Source organism: Saccopteryx leptura, chromosome 2 (assembly GCF_036850995.1).
Source record: "Saccopteryx leptura isolate mSacLep1 chromosome 2, mSacLep1_pri_phased_curated, whole genome shotgun sequence".
Classification (NCBI taxonomy): Eukaryota; Metazoa; Chordata; class Mammalia; order Chiroptera; family Emballonuridae; genus Saccopteryx; species Saccopteryx leptura.
This window is the reverse complement of record NC_089504.1, coordinates 307,256,522-307,271,747: the sequence shown is the minus strand read 5'-3', so window position 1 is coordinate 307,271,747 and position 15,226 is coordinate 307,256,522. Positions and strand designations below refer to the sequence as shown.

General features: G+C 38.2%; 1 protein-coding gene across 3 annotated transcripts in view; it reads left to right on the top strand.

The window, feature by feature from the left end:
• The window catches only part of CEP41 (centrosomal protein 41), a 43,411-nt gene that overhangs the window by 15,776 nt on the left and 12,409 nt on the right, over nucleotides 1-15,226 (top strand). For 2 of the 3 annotated variants that reach the window (XM_066362673.1, XM_066362672.1), the window contains exons 3-5: nucleotides 9,508-9,555; nucleotides 13,720-13,781; nucleotides 15,021-15,090. In XM_066362673.1, coding sequence (XP_066218770.1) covers nucleotides 9,508-9,555; nucleotides 13,720-13,781; nucleotides 15,021-15,090 — 180 coding nt within the window. The remainder of the gene's footprint in view (nucleotides 1-9,507; nucleotides 9,556-13,719; nucleotides 13,782-15,020; nucleotides 15,091-15,226) is intronic. The other variant, XM_066362674.1, reaches the window with a different exon arrangement.

Below are 15,226 nucleotides of genomic sequence, written 5' to 3'. Positions count from 1 at the left end.
ATTTTAGAATAATCTTATTTACATCTACAAAAAAATATTACTATGATTTTGATAGTAGTTGCATTAAACCTGTCTATCTGTTTAGGGAGAATATTGAGTCTTCCAATTCATTAACATACTATATCTCTCCATTTATATCTTCTTCGATTTATTATTAGCATTGTATAGTTTTTAGGCTATAAGTCTTGTACAGGTTCTGTTAGTTTACACCTAAGTATTTACTTTCTTGAGCAATTGTAAATGTTACAGTATTTTAAATTTTGGTGCCTATGTGTTTATTGCTAGTATATAGAAATACAGCTTAATTTTGTACATTTATTTTGTATCCAGGACCTTGCTAAACTCACTTTTTAGTTGCAGGAGGTGTTTTGGGTTTTTCTGTAGATTCCTTGGGCTTTCCAATATAGACAGTCATGTCATCTACAAAAAAAGAACAGTTTTATTTCTTCCTTTCCAGTCTGTATGCTTTTTATTTTCTTTTATTGACTTATCACACCGGCTGGAACTTCCATAACTATGGCAAATAAAAGTGAAGAGAGTGAACATCCTTGTCTTTTTCCCAGCTTTGGGGGAACATATTGTCTTTCATAATTAAGTATAATGTTAGTTATATCAGGCTGAGGAAGTTTCCTCCTACTGCTATTTTTCTGAGAGTTTCTGTCATGAATGAATGTTGAATTTTATTAAATGCTTTTACTGCATCAGGTAATATAATCATGTGGGTTTTTTTCTTTAACTTGTTAATATAGTGGATTTTCAATTATTGTAGTAGTGTTATATCCATGGAATAAACCTCACTTGTTCATGGTGTATAGTTCTTTCTAAGTATTGCTAGATTCTATTTATTATTTTGTTAAAGATCTCTATGTCTATACTCTTCATGAGGCACATTGCTTTATAGTTTCTTTGTTTTGTTTGATTGTCTTCATCTGGGTTTTGTACCCAGGTAATTAATACTGACTCATAAAATGAGTTGAGAAGTGTTTTCGCCTGTTCTGTTTTCTGGAAGAGTTGTGTATTATTGATGTTAATTCTTGCTTAAACATTTGGAAGAATTCTCCAGTAAAACCATCTGAGTCTGGAAATTTCTTTTATAAGAGTATTTAAATTTGGATTCAATTTTTTAATAGTTATACGCATATTCAAATTATTTTATGTCATAATTGAGTGAGTTGTGGTAGTCTTATTTTTTGAGGAATTAGTACATTTATCAAAGCTCTCAGATTTATATGTGTGAAGTTGTTTTTAGTGTTCTCTCACTACCCTTCTGTTGCCTGTAGTGTATAAAGTGGTAGCCCCTTTCATTCCTGATATTGGTCATTTGTGTCTTCTCTTTCTCTCTCTCTTTTTTCCTTCACTACAGGTTTGTCCATTTTATTGACCCTTTCAAAGAACCAGCTGTTGGTTTCATCCATTTTCTCTATTGCTTTTCTGTTTTAAATATCATTGATTTTTGCTTTTATCTTTATTATTTCCTTCCTTCTGCTTACTTTGGGTTTATTTTATTCTACTGTTTCTAGATTCTTGAGATGGGAGGTTAGATTATTGATTTAAGGCTTTTCCTCTTTATTTTAATCTATGTAGTTAGTGCTATAGATTTCTCCCTGTACTGCGTGAGTACCACAAATTTTTATTCAGTTTAATGTATCTTTTTATTTTCCTAAGACTTCCTCTTTGGCCCATGAATTATTTAGTAGTATGTTGTTTAGTTTGCAAGTGTTTGGTGATGTTTCTGTTAAGATTCTGTTATTGTTAAATTTCTGTTATTGATTTCCAGTTTGATTTCATTGTGGTTCAGAACGTACTCTGTATATTTTAATTTTTAAATATGTATTGATGTTCATTTTATTATGCAAGATATGGTTTATCTTGGCATATTTCAGTGGACATTTGAAAAGAATATATTATATATGCCTCTTTTTTTTTGTATTTTTCTGAAGTTAGAAGCGGGGAAGCAGAGAGACAGACTCCTGAAAGCACCCGACCGGGATCCACCCGGCATGCCCACCAGGGGGTGATGCTTGGCCCATCTGGGGCGGCACTCTATTGCGGCTGGAGCCATTCCAGTGCCTGAAGCAGATGCCATGGAGCCGTTCTCAGCGCCCGGGCCAACTTTGCTCCAATGGAGCCTTGGCTGCTGGAGGGAAAGGATGGGGGAAATGGAGAGGGGGAGGGATGGAGAAACAGATGGGCACTTCTCCTGTGTGCCCTGACTGGGAATCAAACCTGGGCTTTCCACACACCAGGCCGACGCTCTACCACTGAGCCAGTTGGCCAGGGCCCCATACTTTTGATTACTGTATTCTTTCTTCTCTCCTAGTGTTATGAGGCTCCTTTTTTTAAAATTTTCTCTCCATTTCTAATTATCAATAGAGAACTTCCTTTAGACTTCCTTTAGCTGGTAACAGATTCTCTTATTTTTCTTTCATGTAAGAATGTCTTGATTTCCCTTCATTCCTAAAGAATAATTTCTCTAGGTATAGGATTCTGTGTTGGCAATTCTTTTCTTTCAGCACTTAAAAGTATTGTGCCACGTCCTTCTGGCCGCCATGATTTCTGATGGGAAATTGGCTGTTATTCAAACTGTTTTTGCTATATAGGTGAGCTGTCATTTTTTCCTCTTGCTGCTGTCAAGATTTCGCTTTTTTAGTTTTCAGAAGTTTAATTATTATGTGCCTTGGTTTGGGTTTTAGGGATGAGGGGGTTGTCCTGTTTGACATTTACTCAGCTTCTATATAAATCGGTAGGGTTCTGTCACTTACCAGATTTGGGAAGTTTTCAATTATTATCTTCTTTTCAACTATTATATCTTTGAGTACTTTTTCAACCCTGCCCTCTGTCTTCTCTTTCTGCCACTTTGATGGCATCTCATCATGACTCAACAAGGATGGAAACTGAGGCTTGCCACTTGACCTTTGCTGACAAGTGAGGCCACAGTGTTTAAATGAGGTTTGTCTGGAATGAGGCAGTTATGGTCTGATGGTATTCTGTCTTGCTAGGTTGCTCCTTTCCTGGTTCTTTGGCTGGAGACAGTAGGCTTTCATTGGGGATATTTTTTTCTGTCTGTTTATTGTTATTTCTGTGTTTCTAGCTTCTTTAGCTCCAAGTCTAGGGCATATGAAGCAAAACAAACAAACAAACAAACAAATAAACAAAAACCCTAGGTATCTCAACTATCATATCTTTCCTTGATTCCTGAGGCTCCTAGCCAGTCTGTCTTCCTCTCTTCACCAAAGTCTTCTTATTTTATATACATAATATCCAGGGTTTTTGTTTAGTTTTTTAAATTCAATCTTTTTTTTTCTAATTGGTGTGTTATTTTCTTAAATCGAGATATAATTTATATGCCATAAAATGTACCCATTAAAGTGTACAATTCAGAGTTTTTTAATACATTCACAAGGTTGTGAAAACATCACCACTGTCTAATTGCAGAACATTTTTATCACCCCATAAAAAAAACTGTTACCAGTCCCTGGTAACCACTAATCTACTTTCAGGATCTGTGAGTTTACCTGTACTGAACATTTCCTGTAAGTGGAATCATACAGTATGTGACCTTTCGTGCAGGACTTTGTTCACTTAACATGAGGTTTTCAAGGTTCATTGTTGTAGCGTGTATCAATGCTTTGTTCCTTTCTGTTGCCAAACAGTATTCTTCTGTGTAGATATCCCACATTTTGCTTATCCATTCATCAATAATGGACATTTGGTTCATTTACACTTTTTGGCCTTAATGCTGCTATAGACATTAGTGTGCAAGTTGTTGTGTGAACATATGTTTTCAATTCTCTTGGTTATATCCCCAGGAGTTGATTAGCTGGTCATATGTTAACTCTCTGTTTACTTTTTTGAGGAAATGCCAAACCGTTTTCTGAAGTGGCCACACCACTTTCCATTCCCACCAGCAATATAGGAGAGCTCAGTTTCCTCCACATCTTCAACAATGCTTTTGATCGTCTATCATTTTGATCATAGTCATCATTGTAGGTGTGAAGTGGTATCTCATTGTGGTTTCACTTTGCATTTCCCTAATGACTAATGATATTGAGCACCTTTCTATGGGCTTATTGGCATTTGTATATCTCTTGTGGAGAAATGGCTGTTGAAACCATTGGCCTGTTTTTTTTCTGAGTTATTTTTCTCTTTATTGTTGAGTTATAAGTGTTCTTTTCTATACTCTGGATCAGGGGTTCCCAAACTATGGCCCACGGGCCGCATGCGGTTCCCTGAGGCCATTTATCCGGCCCCCCGCCGCACTTCCGGAAGGGGCACCTCTTTCATTGGTGGTCAGTGAGAGGAGCATAGTTCCCATGGAAATACTGGTCAGTTTGTTGATTTAAATTTACTTGTTCTTTATTTTAAATATTGTATTTGTTCCCGTTTTGGTTTTTTACTTTAAAATAAGATATGTGCAGTGTGCACAGGGATTTGTTCATAGTTTTTTTTATAGTCCGGCCCTCCAATGGTCTGAGGGACAGTGAACTGGCCCCCTGTGTAAAAAGTTTGGGGACCCCTGCTCTGGATACTTGACCCTCATCAAAAATATGACTTGCAAATATTTTCTCCTATTTTGTGGGTTGTACAGGGCTTTTGTTGTATGCAGCTGGAGGAGTAGAGAAAAATACATTTACTTTACATTCCTGGAAGTAGATGTCTCCCAGACTAGTTTGTAATCGTCTTGGAAGAGCCAAAGTGTGCTTCATTGCTTAAAACTCAGAGTTTATGTTAAAATCAGTGTGGGAGAGAAATCTTATTCTGGTGTTCAATTTCTTTTGTTGTTTTAAATTTAAATTATTTTAAAGCCAATTTAGGGGAAATTTTTAATTTTTTTTATGCATTTTTATGACTTACTTCCCTCCCTCATGTTTGGTACAGTGGCCTATGTGTTATATGCCAAGATCCCTTCGGTCCTCTGGGCAGCCGCAGGGCCTGAGACAATGCAAAACTGTGTTCTGTTCAGAGATGATCACTGGTATGTATTCCCTAAGGTGAAAACAGTGAGGGGTCCTGGTTAAGAAAACACAAGAATGACCTTGTAGCCCAAATGAGAGTCGAGTTCACATCTGTGGTATGATTTGAAGCTCTGCTTTCAATGCAGTAGAAACAGGTACAGGAATGAGTGAGCATTTTCCATTTCTAGGCAAACTAGATGGGCCTTTAATCTTTTCTCACCAAACAGTGTGTAATTCAGAATTAATCACAAGAAATCAAGATTCCATGGAATCTCCTATCTTCACCCCAATCACCTTCTACTGAGTTCTCCAAAGACTGCTCCCTTATTCTTGGGTAAAGACGATTTTTTACTTCTATACTGCTGATTCTGTTTCTCTTATAAACTCACACACCAATGTATAGCTGTGGCGAGAAAAAGCAGGATAATTTTGAACTTCAAATATTTCCTTTGTCCCCTAGGTGCCAGGGTGTATCTCACCAGCCTCCCAGCTTTGCCAAACTGTGCCATGAACAGACTGTGCCTCTGACGAAACCCCTGGCCACGTTTTGTGCCGTTTCCACTGTGGGGTCTCGTGTTTTCTCAAGCACCCTCTCTGGGTTTCTGTCCTCAGCGGTGCAGGCTGATTAAGGAGCACTTTCCAAACCACAGGCCTTTCCCTTTGTTAGTACCCTGGCCTGTATTATCCACTCATTTCACTCTCTTCTCAGTCTAATTTAAAATTTCTGTAGCTTTCTAAAATTCTATAGACTCACTCTTTCTCTAGCCTTATTTTCTTTTAATTCACCTCACTTTTATTATCTCTACACAAACTAGTCATTCTTTTTTTTTCTTTAGTCTTTACTTTTCCTGAATTTTTGCTAATAGCCTTGATCTTTAGCAGTCAAACTCATTACAGACTAGGTACTCTTCATTTTCTTTCAGTGTTTAATTCTGTTTCTTATGTCAAAAGAAGAAATGTATGTGAAAGCCTTTTACAAACCAGAAAGCACTATACACTCGTATAATGTATTGAGATTAACAAAGGACCACTGTGCCTCTTTTCACGCTTTCTGCTCCTTCTGAGCCAAAAGAACTTCTCCACAGAGGAGGGAGTACTGAAGAAAAATAAAGCAATGGAGTTGTCTCTTAGCAACCGAGTCCGTGCCTTATAAATCTTACTTTAGATTACTGCTGCTCAAAATCACTTGCTTTTCTTACGGGCTTAGTACAAATAATGTTATTAAATTATAAGAAAACAAAGGGAAAAACCCACTGAACAAGTCACTCAGGTCATCGTCTGTGCTATATCTTTGCATAATAACACTATCGATAGAGTTGGGTTTTCTTTTTTTCTTGATTGAAATTGTAAAACTTTTTTCAGATATCTTTTATACACCCTTTCATATATCTTTATAATGTAAGTTATAAACTAAGTAGACACTAAATAGCTCCTTATACATTCCTAGATTACCTGACTCCTGAAACAATATGGGTCATATAGGTAATATATAATATGTACTGCATATAAATCAGGTTGGACATAACTTAAAGAAAATTAGGTGTGCAACAACTCAAACCAAATTGGTATATGATTATTTTCATTAGAAAAATAACTCATTGTGAGGATTCTTCATATAAGAGCTCTTCATTGCACAACCATTGTTGAGTGCCTCCTATGCTAGACAGTAGAAGAGATATTGTGTGTGTGTGGGGGGGGGGGGGTAGCCTTGGGCTTGCCCAATAATAAGGTATATAAGACTTGCACACAAATAAGGCTATACAATGATAAATGTGTTGTGAGTGGTTAAGCCAAACATTGTGGACATTCAAAGAATGGAAGGATCAGTCCCAGCAAGGTGAGCTATTATGATTACATGGATAAGGTGACATGTTAGAGAACCCAAGACTAAGAGATTTTTGTCAAGTTTGGTCATTAAGACATAGATGACATGTTGGTACCTCTAGCACTAGAGCAAAGAGTTTAAATTTTAACCAGTAGACAACGAGGAGCAACTGGCTTTTTTAAATCAAAGCCTTATCTAAGAAGTTTTATCTCACAATAATATGTCATTTTAATTTTTTTAAAAATTGGTTTGCTGCTCATCCTTTAGTCTCCTTTCTTTTATATAAAACAATGATGTGTTTATAAATTAGTCAATTGTAGAATTGATTCATTCCTAGTCTCTTTAAAAGGTAGTCAAAAGACTATTTTCAGGTGAAGTTAGCTCTGGTAAGATAAGCTGCTTAGTTAAGATATAAGCATTCTACAAAGTAAGGTAAAACATGACTTTTCATACTTTGTAAAATCACTTGTAGAAAATTTCGCTTCGTTGAGTCAGCTGCCCTCCTGTCTCATTTCCCCAATTGAAACAATGCAGAAATCCTCCAGTTTCTTTTGTCCTCCTTACTTGAAGAGAAATGACTATCTTTAATGGAGAGAGCTTCTTATCAATAGACCTCTTAGGTTCGTTCCTAATTTTGCCAAATATTTGTATACCTGTCCAAAAGGCTTTGTTTCCCTGCCTCCCCTTCAGTGGGAAAAACAAATTGTGGGGTGCAGCCCGCCCCGCGGGGCAGTTGTAAGGCTCCGCTGAGGCAGGGATGAATGGCAGTGTAAATACTCTGAGAATGTTGATAATTGATGGAGAAGTGGGTTTTAGACACTTTGTTAGTGGCAGGGCTGTGTTTGAATAATAAAGGCTATCTAGTAAGGTTGGCTATTGTTTTCCTTGGGTGTAGTGTGCCTCGGGGACTTGAAAAGCCTGAAACGCTTCCCACCTGCTACCAGGAAGGAAGGGACACCTCCTCCATATTTACCTCCCAGCAAATCATGTTTTTAAAACAGCACCACGGAGAAGCGGGGTGTTTCTGTGAGCCATGTTAGGAACCAGAGGTTGGGAGTACGAATCCCGGCTCGGTTACTCACTGGCTGGGTCGCTGGACAAGATGGGGAGCATTTCTCTATTTTTGTATCTCCGTTTTCTGAACTGTCTGAAACTGTCCCTGCCAGAAGGAACCGCCATATGAACAATGTGCAGCCGCCGGGGACTCAGGGACATGTCACCCAAAGCAGTCACGTCAAACAGTTTAAGGAAAAGACCTGGGTGCAGAAGGCACACTGTCTGCCCCGCCTTCTGGCCCCACCGCGCTGGCCACGAGTCCTCACCTGAGTTCAGAGGCGCAGGGGGGAGGGGTACGTGTCTAGGAAGAATTCAGTTTCCATGCTAGAGATCTGGTCACATCTCGAGGCAATTCCAGCCTGAAGAATCTAGAAAAGATCACATTTGGTTCTAATCTTGATCTTTGAGGCTCTGTGGACCTCTTCTGAGACATTCTCGGTGGTTCTTGTGAGAAGGCTCAGGCAGTCAGTCCCCAGCGTTTGCAAGGAGAGATTCTGGCTCTGGGACTGCAGCCTGCGTCCTGATCCCAGAGAGGGTCTGTGTCTTGAGACGAAAATTTAAAAATCTTTTTTTTTAACTCAGTGTAATTTCACTCCATGGTAAAGATGTAGTAATAACAGATGATGTGTTGTTTTTGAGAATGTATTTTGGGTTTCAGAGCAAGACTTCTTTCTCTGCTTCTGACTTAAACATGAAGAAACACTCAAAGTAATCCTCAAAAACGGCAGTCCCTGCCATTAATTGAAAGCATGTCTTTAATCTATAGTTGGGACTGAATCAGACTAGCTTCTCCCAAGGCTTAAAAGTTGGGGAGCACAATTTTAGAAATGAGAAATTATTTTGAATGGTTCCCCTCTTTGCTGTACCTTTTAGGTGCCAGATTGAGCTTGCTGTGTTGACTTGGATCAAATTGTAGCATGTTCAATAAAAAATAATCACCCCTGGCTTGAGAACTAGACTGTAGTTCATTCAGAAACCAGAACGATCCTGGCTCCGTTTTAATGTACGAAAACTCTCCAGCCCACCTTGGCTGGAATCTCGTATTGCAGAACCAGGCTATTAAACGTGAGAGCTGGGGACTCTGTGCATTGTGGGAATCTGCTGTTATTTCTCAGCAAATTAAATCTACGGTGAATCCTCACGTACAAACTGTGTGGTCTAGTTCAGGCTGCACCATCAGCACGAATGCTGGAAGGCCAAGTTCAGGAAAGAGGGAAACCACAGACTAAGCGGAGAGGAAAGGGTTGCCTGGGTAGCCACAAGGGCACATTTTAGACATTGGAAGATCATTGCTTCTTTCTTTCTCCTCTGTATATCTTTCCCACAAAAAAAAGAGAAGATTATGGGGAGATAAAAAGAGGAAGAAAGTCTTAAAAAGGAAAAAGAAATTACATGAAATTATCATCTGTACTGCCTGGGACTTCTTAATGTTTGTTGGGTGTACACACCAACTTAAACACATTTGACTAAAACATTTCCCATGATTTCTCATCTTTTAATGATTCTGTATAATCCAAAAGATTATTACTGTGTGTGGCCCATTTGCCTCCTGTAATTCTGCAAGAACAGGGTAGGAAGGCTCAGGGAATACTTGTACTGCATTCTGTTGTCACAGTGTCACTAATTTTCTTCCTTTCAAAGCAGATCTAAAATCCTTATTCTCTTTTGTAGGTAACAGTATGACTAAATACATTGAGAAGCTAGAAGAGATAAAAAAAAGTGAGTAACTCTATTGACGGGTTGGCATAATGGAACCCTGGAGTAGTTCTGTGAGTTGGTTATTAGCCCTAACCAGCAGCTACAGCTGACACACATGTGGAGATCTCCTGGAGTCCACAGAGCCTGGCAGGTACCTAGAGAGATGTGGGAAACACTGAACCATCCTGATTAGCTGCTAGGATGGTGGCTTGTGGCTCGAGCTGTGCCTGACTCCAGCTCCATGGGAGATGTTAATGTTGGAAAGGAGAATGAGCAGTAGAACCTGAGCTGGTTTCATAATACCGCAGTCTTTGTGGCCTTTGTCAAGAGACTTAATCTTTCCCATTTTCTTATTTTCTCTATTCCTGAGGTAGGAGGAATAATCTTGCTCTTATTTTATAACATTCTTTTGAGTATAAATTAGACAGCATTCCTGGAAGACTTAGAGATGTGAGAAAAAGCTAATTCTTAAAAGCAATGTTATGCATTATAAATTCATTGCAGTCTGGTTTCTTTTAATTAAAAATCATATTTCATGCACATTCTTTTAAAAAACTAATCTGCAAAGATATGCTACTAGTCATTGGGCATATTGCTCTTGCACAAAATCATAATTTTTCAATCTGTGTCCAAAACAGATGTAAAATGTACACATCCAGGCCAGAATTAGAGAAGCAACAGAAACATCTATTTTCTAAGATGGATCTGTTTCTATCTTCAGAAGGAGAACACAGTGCTAGGGGACTGTTTAGCTAACGGTCGTAAAGAGTTACTCAGACAGCACCTCAGAATTTGGCACTGGTAATATACATCTTCTGGGAAAAGATTACTGTAAATCCAGAATTCACAAGAACTTATGTTTTTACACAGCAGGACTTTTAATTTAAATGATAATGTTTCTGTTCCCTTTGACTTGCTGAGAAACCCCAGGTAATGGATGTGGCCTTGGGAGCAGCTTTCTGCTGACTCTGTTCTTTGCCCCCTTGCGCTATAAGGGCTATTGCTATATATATTTGTTTTTTAATGTGTCATGTCACAGTAGCCTTTTCTTTTCTTCTTATATGGTCTAGAATATATTTTACACATTATATTGCATTTTTAAATGTAAGTATATATTTTAAGTATGTATTGAAGTCTTAAACTATGAAAAAGTCTTGTTTACTCACCTGGGCTTCCCAGTTGTCGTCCTTCATTCACCCACGGCAGGAAAACCCAGCTGGCCTGCTTCAAATTCGGGTTGTAGCCTCTTTCACCTCCTACCCACTTGTTGCTGAGTATAAAAGCTCACGTTTCCTCTCTAAAATTTGTCCCATAAAAATGTCTCGTTCCACCCCGATTGCTGAAACCCTGTTTAAAACATTTCTTAAAAGCACAATGTGCTCCCTTTAATATCTAAACTTTAAGTGGAGCTGATCCCCCCTCCCTCCCCGCAGAGGAACGCCTGTGGAACAGAGTCCTTGAAAATGCTCGCTTTCCTCTTTGGAAGCTGTGAGCTTCCTTTCAATGAGACAGGAGGTTCTTCTCACCTGCTTTCACACACTTTGCACCGACTCCCTGACTAGAATTACTTCAGACTCTGGTTTGGGATATACATTTTGGAAGATATTTCCTTCTCTTTTCCCATTTTGTGTTGTAGGTGTTCTTTTGGGTCAAAGGGAGGAGAACATTGCCTTGTTTCATGACACCCTAGACCCGTCACTTTTCTCAGATTACCTGAGACGCCACGTCTTTCTGTGAAATCACAAACCTTGTTCTGTGACTTCCTTTGATTTGTCTTCCACTGGGAGCCCAACTTCCCTTTGCTAATAACGTGTTTTAAGAGAACCCTGAAAACGCAGGATTCCTTTGTAATCTGAATATTCTTTCAACTCCGCCTGGGGAAAATAGATGCTCTGTGTCCATTGACCATTTACAAAGCCTATTCTTGGCTTGCGGTGGTTAGATGACACTGGTTGGACCCAGTGTGAAACATCCTAGATAGTTAGGTCTCTGTCCTTCCAGTAACTCGAGAGAGACAGACTTAGACTCCAGACTCACTGGAGAAGCAAAACTTGATTGTGTATCTGAAACTAGGGTTAATTGTCTCCATCACAGAGCTTGGGAGATGCTGCAGGAGCAGAAGGTCCATTCTTAAAGCTCTGAGCACCCTTGCGAGGACAGACTGACAGAGCTTTCCAAGTCATCCTCTTTTATAAACTTTCAAACTTACTGTACAACGTCTAGTTTGAGCTTTTTTTTTTTTTTATCTCTGAGTAATAATGTCAGAAAGTCCTAATGATGGCTGTCCTTCTAAACCAGAACCAGGTACGTAGAGTTGAGGCTCAAATGTGCAGTGGGCTTTCTAGTGCTTGTGAGATGACACTAGAGATGTCAATCATTAGAACATAGAAGAGCTGGGTTTTTTGTCTGAGGTAATTTCTACTTAGTTAAAGGGGGTTTTGGTGTGTACATTTTGTACTTAGGATGTGAATAATTGGCAAAGTATTTCAGACTATGCAACTATACCAAAGGAATATCAATGGATAAATGGCACCGTGCAAACTAGTTGAAAGCTATTGACTGGTTTCATTGGCTGATTTATTGCCATTTTGATTTAAATAAATGACTTGGTGGAGAGGTTGGTGGAACTTGAGAGGAATACTTAAGTTATTTGATTGCACTTTATTTTACTAGCTTATACTCAGCCTACTTGGGTCTGCATCCTGGGGGTTTTAGAAGCTTCTTTGCATCTAGGTTTGTTACCTTGTTGTAGCCAGAAGGAGCTGTTCTAAGAATTTTCTAACGTAATGGTCAGTTATTAGCCGAATTTTAGAACAGAGAAGCTTTAATTCCCTGTAAGAGTCTTGATATATTTTACAAATGCTAGTTTATAAGGTAATATAATTTCCTGACTCTGAGTCATAAGGTGTTTGGTAAATCAAGCAAGAATTATCTTCCAAAATAACTATCTGATTTGTGCTGGTTTTTGGAAAATTCATGGAAATGATTAGTACACCAGATAAACAGTCTTAAATACCTTAATCCTTTCCTTTGTTGCTAGGAATATTAGCTTACGAGACACTTATGCTGTGAAGGCCATAGTAATTATTCGGCTTACCTTTAGTGATTCTGAAATCATGAAACAGTGTGTAAGGAGTCATGGGCTCCAATATAAAAACCTAGAGGAAGAGTAAAGGGTAAGCGTGGGAGGGAGTTCAGTGCTGGAAACTTCAAAATTGGCTATCATTTTCAGAAAAGCATAAGGAAGCTCACTTTTAACATGCCTCTATGGGACAAGGGTTAGATAAAGTGAGATTGGCCAAAATGTTTAAAAAGCTGTTTAATGTGATATGAAGAATTATTAACACCAAGAATTGCAGAAGTATCCTCATTGGAATTAGGTCTCAGAACTGTAAAGATAGCACTGAATAGATATTGACGTTTTAGGTTGATTTAAACACATACCATAAAATTTACTATCTTAACCATTTTAAGTGTTTGATTCAGTAATGTTAAGTATATCCGCATTGTTGTACAATAGCCCTCCAGAACTTTCTCATCTGGCAAAACTGAATAGGTTGCTTCTTATTAAAGTAGAATTGAGGAGAAACTGACACAAAAGATTGTCATGACCAGTCATAACTTTGTGCCCAGGGGGAAGAAAATGACTGTCCCTTGTCATTAGCACAGTTTGTGACCGCAGAAATGTAACTGTTCTCTTCTCAGGGCAAGCTGGAATAGTGGGGTGTAAATACATCTCACCAGTTGACCTGGGGCAGCTCAGCCTGAGCTTCTTGTCCCTGTTTATAAAATGCAGTCATTTTTGTCCTGCTTTGTTCAGAAAACGATGTAAAGTAGCTTACAAAAATGTGGTACAATACAGTCAAAGTAGAGGTGGCATAGTCAAAGGAAAACGGTAGACAAATAAAATAAAGGCAAGGAATAAAGTCCATAGGAACAAAGGCGGCTTATAGTCTTATAGTATATTCAACTATAGGATTTCTACTGGCCAAAGCAAAGGGGAAAACTGAAGAGATGATGTAAGACCAGCCACTTTTAATTTTGAAGATATCATGAGGTTCCAATGAGGTAATGCATTTAAATAACTTGGAAAATATACCATATCACTTAATGATTAGAAAGAATGAATACCTCTAAGAAAGCAAAATAAACCTAGGAAAATATTTGTCCTATCCTTCTTTTCAGATTATAGATACAAAAAAGATGAGCTTTTCAAGAGACTGAAAGTTACCACCTTTGCCCAGCTGGTAAGTTGAATGATCTTCCATTGGAGTTAGTACTGTCCAATTTGTGCTGCTTTATGTGAGTATCTCTGAATTAGACTCTAGGTAATACTTCTGGAGGGTTTTTTTCTGCTTCTCTCTAGTTCACCTATGAGAGAATTAATCGGTACATGGAGTGTATATTCACTCAAGGGTAGTGTGAAATTGTTGTCTTTTCTTTGATAAGAATTTTAGTAAGTAAAAGAGATATGCATTCTACTTTTAAATCATCAAATCTGTGGTTCAGGACTTGTTTTGTATTTTTTCTGTTTCCATTTAATTTAATATTTAGAATCTAGAGTTCTGGACTCTGGGTTGTTGGGACATTTTTCTCTGTGTAAACTAGATGATCTCCTTTTTTAAAAAATTTTTTTATTGATTTTAGAGAGAAAGGAAGGTGGGGGAGAGATAGACAAAGAAACATCAATTTATTATACCACTTTTTTTTTAATTATACCACTTATTTATGCATTCATTGGTTGATTCTTGTATGTACCCTGACTGGGGATTGAATCCACAACCTTGGCATCTCAGGACAGTGTTCTAACCAACTGATCTCCCTTCAATGACTGAGTTCTTTTTTTCTTTTTTTTTTTTCTTTCTTGTGCTATTTTGTTACTCTGGGAAAGTCCCTTCCTTCTTTCATTTGAAAATTATGGACCAAGTGTCTTTGTGACCCCCAAACAAGAGTTCCATTGATGTAACTCAAGATGAATCTTGGAAAAAAAATGATGAATCTTGGGTTTTATAAGCTAGGTTGTAAAAAAAGTGCTTTAAAACCTATATGTAGGTATACAGTGTTATAATCAATATACTCATAATTACATTTATTTCTTCCTTGCATGAAGAATTGCTGATACAATTCTGTTATTGTAAGTATTGCATTTTCAAGAAATAACCTGTTATGTTAGGGCTAGAATATATATGGATGCAGTTTTAGACTCTTATTCATGTTTCTTGTCCTAAATTATCCTTTTGGCCTTTTAAGTTTATTGTGTGTGATGTTTTAAATGACCCTTTTTCTCCTGAGCTGATCATCTGTACTGCAGTTACCACTCCCAAAGTGGGGAGACCTGAGATTTAGTCTCTAGCCGAGGACCCTGACAGTTTCTTAAGACAAGAGATCTTTGATGTTCTCTGTCTTTTGTAAAAGACAGGGTTGCCTCTGTTTAAAGACAAACAAACATACATACATCTACACATTGCATTCTTTTTTGCTCTCAGGTCATCCAAGTTGCTTCCTTGTCTGATCAAACACTGGAGGTGACAGCTGAGGAGATTCAAAGGCTAGAAGGTAATGAGCGTTGAGGACGCCTGCACATCAGGGGTTGACCATTTGACTGAAGTCCTCGCCCTCTGCTGCTGTGTTCCCAGGGACGCGGGGCTTTGATCTATCTATTTGTGATTAGACTGTTACTCTCTGAGAAATG